Source organism: Adelges cooleyi, unplaced genomic scaffold (assembly GCF_023614345.1).
Source record: "Adelges cooleyi isolate 19-005CV unplaced genomic scaffold, UGA_ACOO_1.1 ACOO_flye_CR_arks_rails_tigmint_CR_PRNA_574, whole genome shotgun sequence".
In the NCBI taxonomy this organism is placed as follows: Eukaryota; Metazoa; Arthropoda; class Insecta; order Hemiptera; family Adelgidae; genus Adelges; species Adelges cooleyi.
This window is the reverse complement of record NW_026096268.1, coordinates 5489463-5500754: the sequence shown is the minus strand read 5'-3', so window position 1 is coordinate 5500754 and position 11292 is coordinate 5489463. Positions and strand designations below refer to the sequence as shown.

At 31.5% G+C, this 11292-nt stretch overlaps 1 protein-coding gene across 1 annotated transcript; it reads right to left on the bottom strand.

The window, feature by feature from the left end:
• Positions 1–5675: 5675 nt before the first annotated feature.
• On the bottom strand, positions 5676–9428 carry LOC126843729 (uncharacterized). The gene is made up of 7 exons (XM_050581440.1): positions 9151–9428; positions 8692–8833; positions 8262–8332; positions 7161–7338; positions 6726–6799; positions 5980–6130; positions 5676–5834 (listed from the first exon to the last, which is right to left on the bottom strand). The coding sequence occupies exons 1-7, from the start codon at positions 9235–9237 to the stop codon at positions 5773–5775; spliced, it is 765 nt and encodes a 254-aa protein (XP_050437397.1). The 5' UTR covers positions 9238–9428; the 3' UTR covers positions 5676–5772.
• Between the last annotated feature and the right edge of the window lie 1864 nt (positions 9429–11292).

Here is an 11292-nt window from a genome sequence, read left to right as displayed (position 1 = left end):
AGCTTACTTCGGTAGCAACGAAAGTGTATATGGGTAAATTATACCTTATAGACAGATCAGCTTGGCTAACTTAATGTTTAGTTTAAAAAAACTAGATACATCATAATATGGCTGGCCCAGCTATTTATCTAGATATTTCGATTATAAATTTGAGAGTATCCCTAATTTGACTGTAGGTATGGGTATATTTTTTTTTGTGTAACAACAGACTTATTGCAAAGTGGCAAATGTCACGCGAAATAGCAGTGAGATTTGGCCGTTTATCATTTTGCAACTTGGTTGGATGCGATGCAAGATATAAATATGTACCCATACTATATTATCCTTTATGCAATGAGTAGTATAGTACTGTAATATCGTATACCGCGCTATGATGTTATGATAGAATAATTGCACAGTATATTGCGGACAATAAAGAACGGAGGTGGTGGGGGGGGGGGCAAGTGACGCGACGTTTTAGGGTGTAAAATTTTCACTGGCCAACTGGTTATAAAAATTGTTTTTATGTCGGCCCTCGGATGGATGCTGCGGGCTCGGACCGGGGTCCCCGTTCCCGATCCCGGTCCCGGTCCTAATGGAATGTGTTTACGGCCCGTTGCCCGGATCCCGACCGTAATGAGTCCCCGGAGTCGGTGCCCGCGGCAACTGCTGCCGAGGGTAAACTTTATATTATACACTGTGTTATTATTACCGTTATATAATAATGTATAATATATACACATACATACACACATACACAAACCGGGGGTGGTGGTGGTGGTGGTGATGGTGGTCGTCGTCGAGGCTAACAGAAGGTCGGTTAGCGGTATTATATTATAGCTGTTGTTATACCGCCGAAGAAGGGGATGGCGTTTACATAAAACGCGGCCGGTTTAAAAATTTACCACCGCCAATATGGTTAATGGAGCGAAACGTGCGGCGGTCATTCATCACAGAGCACCGGTCGTCCGACAGATTGTCGAGTTCAATCCGGTGCCACTTGTTATTATTATTGTGATTTCTCTTATGCCGTGGACCGGTCAACAACAAAAATATCACATCAATTACAATGCTTTACGCGTTAAGTGGTATACCATACAAACGCACGTGCGCATACCTACGTGCACAGTACCTGAAAATTCTTTGTGCGTAGAAAAAAAAAACGCACAGCTATTGCGGTTACTTAGGGGTACTTGGGTATTTAAAGGAATAAGAAAAGAAGCACTTACTAAAAATGACATCCCGTTCGTGTGAGAAAACCCGAAAAAGTGGTACACTATCGCGATGATATATTATCTATTGAAAAACGTATGTAATTTTGGTCTGACGCTTTAACCAGGGCTTGAACTTTTACTTTAACAGTATTCATGTCATATCAAACATGTATACCTATAATAGTAATGCAGTCCAGTCAAAGTTAGCGGTAACGAGATCGTGAGAATTAGGAACTTGTACATTAGGTTTGTGACTGACATGACGTGTTGATGAAATCGCCATAACTTCGATTCGTGGATAGTCGGTATACTACACGACTTCTGGTCATAAGCCATCCGAGATACACCGACCAAATGGAATATCCGTCCGTCGAATGAGTAATGACGATGAGCATTTCGACGAAATGTAGGTAATCTAATTATTGAAGTGTACCTAAAACAACCACAGCCTTAGAACTGATTATGATCTAATCGATCAGCGTGCTTTATAATACGTGGAAATCAATTACATTTGCAATCGCGATGAAGGTCTATGAAGTTCATGACGGGTAATAACAATTATTTACTACCTGCGCCCTATACATCAATTTAGATTTAAATAATAATCAACAATTTTTTACATTTAAAATTCCTAGTGAAAGATTAAAAATAGTAACCGTAACATATTATTTTATTATATTTTACACGGGAAAAAATATGTAGTTGGTCCAACCAAAATTATGGTTAATATATGGACATGATACATTTTTAGTTGGAATAACTAAATAAATATTTGGCCCAACTATTTATTTAGTTATTCCAACATTTATTGTGTCCCTTACATTAACCATAACTTTTTTTGGACCAACTATGTGTTTTTTCTGTGTATGTATTTATAATCTATTAATTAGTACTTACTGTTGCCCTTATTATATTAAAAACGTATTCATACATTATAAATGAAAACCCGATATTTGTTTTTTACCTTTAAAGGCCTGAGGGTTCCGGTTCCTTTGGGGTCTTTCAAAATATAATGAATTTCGGTTTTTGGAGATACTTTAATTATTCGGTTCCAGTCCCTTTGCAAAAATATTTTTAAGATATTTTGTTATGTATTCGAAAAACGCCGACGGAATAAATTATAAGTAGTTAGTGCTGGACGGACAGCAGCTGTTTTAATCTATATATTGTGTCTGGCTTGGCGTATGCGGTTTTTATCCGTTTTCCTTTTCGATACAATACCGTGTCAAAGGAGTGCAAGTTCTGCGGAAAAGTCGCAATGGATGTTTAAGGCGATTTCGGTCGGTTGCAATCCGTTAGGTCGACCACCGTATAATAATAATAATAATACCGTCCGTCGTTTTCGGATCACGGACCGGGCAATGGAGAACAGAACGCGTTGTGCATGCCAAAGATTATTATTTTTATGGAAGGCGCCGTGGTTTTTGGTCTTTGGTTAGTTTTGGGCGCGGCCACGACGACGTGGATAAGCCGAGTAACATTTCCAATTACATTTTCCAATTGTGTTTTGCACGGGAAAAGTTTACACCGGTATCGCGTCTTATACATAATAATATAGCGCGGTCCGACCAATACAGTGTATGCGGTATATACGGTCGCTGTGTATGTATGTATGTATTGCCAGCAGGTGATGACGACAGAAGCAATTTTTCGGGTCGGTGAACCGCAAAACGGCATTGTATACATTATTTGATCAAAGTGCTGGCGGTGGAAAACAAACGAGGTGACACCAACTGTAATCAGTGCGAGCGCTGCCTACCCCGTCGGCGACAACGGCAGCGCCGCGACGGTTCTCCAGGGACAATTAGCAATTCGCCACTCGTATACATCACACACAATATCTTTTTCTCCTGCGCATTCTTCCCCTATTTCGTCTACCGCATTGCTGTTTTATGCCAACCGAAAACGGTCATTGTCATTCGAAAATAACCGCCCCCCCCCCCGTAACGCCGGAAATATACAACAACGGGCGAACCCGACGCCCGCATTCGATTCGAAATAAATAATATCTCGTGACAATGAAAGAGCTCTTCGAAATTCGAAAATATCCGTCATGCGTATTTAATGTAGTACCTAATTTGAAAAAATAGTGTTGAAAATTGTTTTTAAGAAGGCGACGGATAACCTATTTTATTAAAAAAAAAAAAAAAATACAGGCATTTTGTTTTAGTAAGACTAAAACAAAAAAATGAATCCAAATTGATAACAATATATATATATACCTTTATTGTTTCCAAATCATACAACAAATGTCAAGTCGTTATAACATTACGGTAGAGATACGCTTTTCTAAGGAGCCGAGCAGTTTTAGTATACTAGAAGTTGAACTGTACAAATTTAAAAAAAAATTTGAGAGGATGTCGGTCGAGTAATGCGCGCAGATAAAAATATCTCTACTCTCCCTCCCCTTCCTCCCGTCCTAAATTTTAAACTTATGAACTTTGAAAACAATTACCCAAAATTAGTCATTGACCCGTCAAAATGTTATCTTATTAATTCAAAAAATTAACAAGATATATAGGTACGTAGTTACTGTTTAAGAAAACTTAAGTTGAGACGGTTTTGACGTATAAGGGATGAGGTTGTATTTTTTAAAAATATATTAAATTTGTCTTAACTAATAACTATAAAAGTACTATAAAAAAAATTAATTAACAAAAGTTTAATATCTTCTAAGTTATTGATTGGGTTAACCAATCACCCGGTAAGACTACTACCGGCCATACTAGTGAGATTCTGAAAAATTGATTTTTTTAAACATTTTTAATAGCCCATTTTTGTCACTTAAATTTCATTATCAGACCACTGTGCGGCCCATGAGTCCGAACTATTAAAAGGTTTTTTAATTTTATTTTCTCCTTTTTCGCCGCTTGAGAAAAAAACTTAAGCGCTAAGCTGAGGGGAAGGGATGGTCGAATTGTTGCTGTTTTTTTTAAATGGTCACATTAGTAGACGTTGGAAACAACATCGGTTGACCACGGAGGGTCTATACATGGTTTCCAGTTGATTTTGCGTTAGTATCGAGCAGGGGACGTAAGTAGGTACTACATATAACGGCCGCTGGCAAAAATATTATATTGTGAGCTCAAGAGCCTCTTGAAAGCAATTACAATATACACACGACGCGTGCCGTTCGTTTGTAACATTCAATATATAAAAAAAAAAAACATATTTTCCACTCGTCTAACCTTATGGTACTTGGTTCATTTATACACACTTATAACCACGTGTGTGTGTTTGTGGGAGGGCGGCGGTCTCACTGCTCGTTCGCTAGCAAATTGGATTAAACCCTTGTAATATGTGTATAAAAAGATATAATGTTATAATAAACTTTTATATACGATTTTCCACCCGTTACATAATGTTATTGTATTAGCGTCAAAAGGTACATAATATGTTCCGGGGATCAAGAGCCCATCGTCGTCCCTATAAACGATTCTCACGCTTGCTAGAATTTTTTTTCCTTCGTGTGAACTATTTTTTCCATTTCCATATTTTCTATCAGCAAGAAAAATACAATCATCCGCCAGAGCGACCGACAAAATACTCATAAAGTACATTATTATACTGTAACACCGTGTAACGGATTTGCAAACATAAAATAGCGTTTACATTTACATAAATACATAACTTCGGTGCCGGTCTACAAATATAGATAATATTATTATGTAGAAATAATTGAAATCGATACATTTTTGTACTATAGTTGAAAAACTATATCAATGTTTAAAATGTCAGTAAGTATACGGCATAGTCATAAAACAAAATATATTAAATTTTTACTAAAAAATGTGTACAAATTACAGATACGGCACACATTAAAATCATTGTACTTATGTCATTTTTACACGTTATTTTATTAAAAATTTAATACTCTCGGTTTCATTTTAACAGAAGGTGAAAAAAATTAGATTGGAATATCTTTGTGCGAAAATTCTAAAATTTTATGTGTGACGCATAGATATTGTCAACCTAATTTTTAGAATTTACACTTGACGAAGAAAATTATTTCAATGGCAATGGCCAATGATAATTTATTCACAATAATGTTTTTTTGTTTTTCAGGGTAGATAAATCCAAAATAATGATTATTTTGAGATAATTAGTGTGAATAAAAAACATTCGGTTTGCTACATTTTAAAATATTTAAGCTAATTTGTACAAATTGAGAAATTTAACGGTACGCCATTGCCCCGACGCCACTGATTGTGAGCTGGCTTTTTAGGTTAATTATTAGATATTGAACATTCATCAATCGACCAAACCAATTAAAAATTTACAATTGTCCGTAATTTTTTAAAAATCATGTCTTTTTAGAATTTTTCAAAATATAAATACATAGCCCATACATTTTTTTGCTCACTATAGTGTCAACATAGCTTGATTTTTTGTTAAACTATACAAAGAACAAAATCGTAAGTTGACAAAATTCTCGAATCATCCTATTTTAGATTTTTGTATACAATAAATACTAACGCAAAGTCAGATCAAAACAATTTATTAATCAATCAAAACTACACTTGTATGTGATGTATTACATAAATGCACTGACTTAATAACAGTTAATATTGTAATCAAACTATAAAGGAAATAATTTTTCAATAATAAAATTTTCAATTCCGTTCGCAGAAAATTTGCGGCCTGAAAGCATAAAATATTATTCATTATTTTTAACAAACGAATCGGGCTAAATGAGTTGAGAATAACAATGTGTTTAATGTTTAATATTTAATATTAAATATTTTGTAAAACACTTTTATTGAATTTAATTCTATAGTTTTATTACTTAAAACAATCGCTCTGAATTCGTCGTAACTGGGGACTGGTTTTTGTATCTCTTCTATTCCCCGTTTTACGACCTCGATTACATTTTTAAACGCTACATAGTCCATGCTATCAGTATTTTCATGAGTACTCATGGCGTTATGTACTATTTCCTATTTTAATAAGAATAATAATTAGTCATTAAATAGTGTATAACAATTTACAAATAAAACTGATTCTTCTTTAGCGAAATAAAAATTACTAACTAAGTACAAGATATAATATTATATGCCTTGAAGTTTTTTTTTTTTAATAAAAAAATGTATAAATAAAATTAATTTACTAAACTATACTTAACATTTTTTTTTTATAACAGCATAAACATACAAATGTTTATAAATACTAATTACTTGTTATAGTTATAAAAACTAAACCTATTCTATATACAAGAATTAAAAGTTTGAATATTTCGAATACCTCCACACAAATAATCAAACGAGACTTTGATCTATAATATAATATTATAGTTGGTTATTATAATTTATTTACCATTACGTCCGGATTTCCCGAAGCTACATACGCTAGGGCGTAGTTTTTAACCTCGTCGGATGTAAATGTACGTAAATACTAAGTACAGAGTACTTGTTAAAGTTATAAGAATTAAATGTATTTTACTTATACTAAGAATTATATGTATGAATATCCTGAAAATCTCAAACAACCTAACCAGCCATTTATCTGTAATATAGTATTATAGTTTTTATTTACCATTATGTCCGGATTTCCTGAAGCTACATACGCTAGGCCATAGTTTCGAACATCGTCTAATGTAAATGTACGGTCTGAAAGGCGCAAAATGATATATATTTATTAAACAAACGAATCAAGCCAAATGAGTTTAGAGTAACAATGTGTAACAATAGGAAAAACTTAATTGTAAATTTAGAATTATAATTTAATATTTAATAGTACAATATGAGTAAAATTAAGATTCTTTTAAAATAAAGGTACATCATTAAAAAAAGATCCCCCCATTTTCTCGAAATTTCATCAGGTTCATCAAATAAGATCTCTTGTTCTACAAAAATGTAATTATTTAAAGTTATACAAATGAAACACATGCAATTTAAAATGTCTTTCCAATCCTTTTTTTACATTTTACTGAAAATAATATGTATTAAATATTTTTCTATTGTTTCTTACTAAATGCTGTCTTTTCCAATGCATTACGAATGCACTGTACTATAGTCCCGGGGAATCTTTCGTTAGAATCGGCTCGATGTCCTATTTTGATGAGTACTTCATTTAATTCATGTAGAGTTATTATGTCTTCGTATGGCGCCATACGTACGTGTGGCGCTATTATCTCATTAATGAGATTCTATAGTTGTCAGAATAAGAATTTACTTAAAAATGTATATTATAAATTCACTTATAAAACTAAGCATTATTTAGCGTGACAAAACGCCAAACTATCAGACGCATAATAAGCCTGCCGAATAACATCAATTTAAAAATAGTTAAAGCATTATTATTATTGTTTTTAAAAATTGTTTATAAGTGACAAAAAAACTCTTCGAAAAAAAATTGGTGATGGTATGAACATTAAATACATTTTCTAAATTATATATATATGTATACAGTACAGGCCAAAAGTTTAAATATACACTTGAAAACAATAGTTTTTTTAGAAAAGTCATTCATACTGATTTTTTTAAAAGTGGGGGTTAAAACCTTCTATTGCTTTAATGATTTCGATGCAGTTTTTGGTATTTTTTCGACAAGTTTCAACATTTAAATACATTAACCACTTTTTTTTAAATAGTTTGACAAATACCGATTTCATCAATGGTGTTACCTATGGCACAACATTACCTTAAATCTGGTTAGTTAAAGTTATTGCCAATATAATAGTTGTTGCCATAGCGATTGAGCAAGTATTTTTTGAGTAATATTTTCTTGTTTTTTTTTTTATTTCTATAAAAAAATATATTAAGAATCATCATAAAATGATGTACACACCGTAATAGCTATATAAACAAAGTAATTTGGTAAAATAAATAAAGTGACTAAAAAATCTGCAATTTTCTCGTGTGTATTCAAACTTTTGACCTATACTGTATATTATAGATTAAGGTGGTCCTTAGAAAATCGATTTTTAGGATTGAAGTTTAAATGGGATTTAACATAGAATTTCGACACTTGTGCATATGTGTGCTGTATATATAAAAACAAATTTCTAGTATCTCCACTCAAACAACTTACCGCGATACTCTGTAATATAGTATTATAATTTATATTTACCAATAGGTCTGCATGTTCAGAAGCTATAAACGCTAGAGTGAAGATTTCAACATCGTCCCTTGAATATTCAACTATAAGTACAAAGTATTATACATTTTTTAAACAACTAAACTATGGGAATTTTTTTTAACCACAAAGGAATTGTGAATTATTTTTGAATTGAGGTTATTGTAATAATTTAAGAAAAACGACGTCATTATAAATTCTACAATCTTTATAAAATTAATAGAAAAAAGAAAACATGTATCACATTTTCACGTTTTTTAATTTTTTTTTTTTTTTTGGTTCACGAGTTTTGATTTATTAGTTTAAAAATATTAATTAATTTACTGTTATAAAAACGACAAACTTGATTATTTAAAATGTCTTATCAATACTTAAACATTTTTATTTAACATATTTATTAAAATATTTTTTTATTATTTATTACTTTTTTCGAAATCATCAAGAATGGAAGGCTCAAAAGGTATGTCGAGCGCACCTGCTACTTCGCGAAATATAGTTTTTACTTTTTCAAAGTCTATGCCATCTTGCACCAAATACCACGATCCTACCGACCATCTAATCGTGTCCTATAATTTTCACAATAAAAATAAAACATTAAAATGTATATTGTAATTTACACATAAAACTGAGCCGTCTTTCGGAAAACTAAAACGCCAAACTACCAAAAATATTTTTGTTTCGCATTTTTTTACATAATAACACCAATTTCAAAAAAATAACTGAAAGTGAAAAAATTCACTTAAAAAAACTCTTCGAATCGAAAATGTTTATAGTATGTACATTTAATTGAGTATTTAAACAAAATATTACGTTTTTTATATAGTTAAGCAAGAATTTCAGCATTATAGATCAGACATATACAATGAGGTATCGTTATACTTACCAGTTGATTATCTGTTGGTGGGTCACCGTGACATTGGAAAAAATAAAACGTTACGCAGAAAAACAGTATGATATTTTTTAAATACATGATTATTGAATATTAAAAGTTTTCTGTTTCAATAACCGTAGTACCGTCTATAGCAAAATATAGCTTAGGAATGAAAAAAGAATCAAAAAGTTGTAACTATTAAATTGCGATTTGCGATTCGCAGGAAACAACAGATGTTTAAGAACGTTTTTATTTGCGTTGTATATCATTTTTCCCAACTATGAGTTTGTCCCAACTATGAAGTTTATTTTCCGCGTACGAATTTTAATACATATGGTATACACATTATCATTGTAATATTATATTACTTTTATTTAAAACTAAATATATTTTGTAGGATGCGTATTTAAATAATACCCATAGTGGTTAAAAAAGAATGTATCGAAACATCTGCGTAAAATAAATCTAAAATAGGATGACTGATTCGAGACTATTGTCAAATTATGATTTTGTTAAAAGAACCTATACATTTTTTAACAATATATCAAGCTATGTTGATAGGTGCTCACACTATAGTAAACAAAACAATTTTAGACTATGAATTTATATTTTGAAAATTCTAAAAGACATTCATTTTAAATAATTACGGACAATTGTAAATTCTTTATATTCTGTTTGATGGATTGACGAATTTTCAATATATTTATTTATTAAATAAACGCCCGTAGGCTCAAGTACATTATAGTACAATAAAATAACATAATGAATAACGAATTGATAAAATTGATAAACATGACATATAGAAAGAAAAAATAACTACAATTATAGTACAATATAAAATAATTAAAACAAGATAACACAATATATATAATAATTAGTTAAAAAAGGCAGCTCAGTAGCCTCAGGGTGGCGGGGGGGGGGGGATCACAGGCTTATAAGAATTAATACTAAAGGAAAAATATGCAAATGTATCAGGTATTTTTCGATTTCAAAAATCAAGTTGTAAAATGTTTTATGTATACAAGTGTTCTACGATTTATAACGTTTTAAAATGCAACGGCTTATGTTAAAATTGTAAGAAAAAAAAATGTCGTACTTACAAATAAAAAATGAACACGTATGCGCTACGAAGTACATACAAATATCAAAAATAATTGCTAGACTCTTTATCAGCATTTATTAAAACCGAATATCTTACAAAAAAAATAAATTTTATAGTTTTAAAATAGTTGTCAAAACGGTGGTTCCACTACATTATACTTGCCTACTGTTTTGTTGGCTTATCATTAAGCCAGATTAACCTATCTATAAGAACTTCTGTGATATGCTATATTATACAGAACAAGTTTAGGTTAATAACTCAGTTCTTCTAGATTGATAATTTATAAGTAGTAATAAAATCACCTTTAAATGAATGCGAATCTGCGGATAATTTATGATGGATTTAATTGTGATGAAATACACATTCAGATGTAACAATTGCTACTTCGACCCAACTTTGCTAACATCTCCTGTACTTACTTATACTGCACTTAATTATATTTTCTCTGTTTAAACATTTCAAATTCTATTTTAGCTTTGACTCGTTTTATACGTATTTTACACGCATAAAAATGTATAATCCATACGTGTTATATATTATGTTAGCGTAAAAAACGTTTGCACATTAATTTACTCAACTCTGAGTTTCAGGATCTTAAGTCTGAAAATTAGACCGATAGTAGATCTAAAATAGGACTATAACATAGTATACAATGTTTTTGTTTTATTAAGAAAAAACAAAATTACAAAGTTACAGTTTACTTAAAGTCTAACGGCAAAATTATAAAACATGGATCATGCCTTCTGGCTATGCTGAATAGTGATTAATTTTGATCTGTAATCGCTTTGCGATTTATGACGAGAAACTATAGCCTTAATTATGTTTTGGCCAACACGTTTGCATGACGACGACGACTCGTTAGTCGTTATTATTTCGATGGCATCTTATATGTTGTACCATTGACTATGTAATAAACAATTACATAATCGATGGTTAGAGTATGTCTTACAATATAAATTAAATATCTCAAATCCCTTACAACAGTAGCAAGTAGGCAGGACTCTGTAAGATTAGGCATTAGGCTTTAGGATTATAGGCGTGTAGGTAGCCCC

Coding starts and splice junctions, on each gene's coding strand:
- LOC126843729 (XM_050581440.1), bottom strand. CDS start 9,237: ATGTATTTAAAAAATATCATACTGTTTTTCTGCGTAACGTTTTATTTT. Junction 8,333..8,691: donor TCTTGATGATTTCGAAAAAA/GTAATAAATAAT, acceptor TTGTACTTATAG/TTGAATATTCAAGGGACGAT. Junction 6,131..6,725: donor CAGGAAATCCGGACATAATG/GTAAATAAAAAC, acceptor TTATTAAAATAG/GAAATAGTACATAACGCCAT.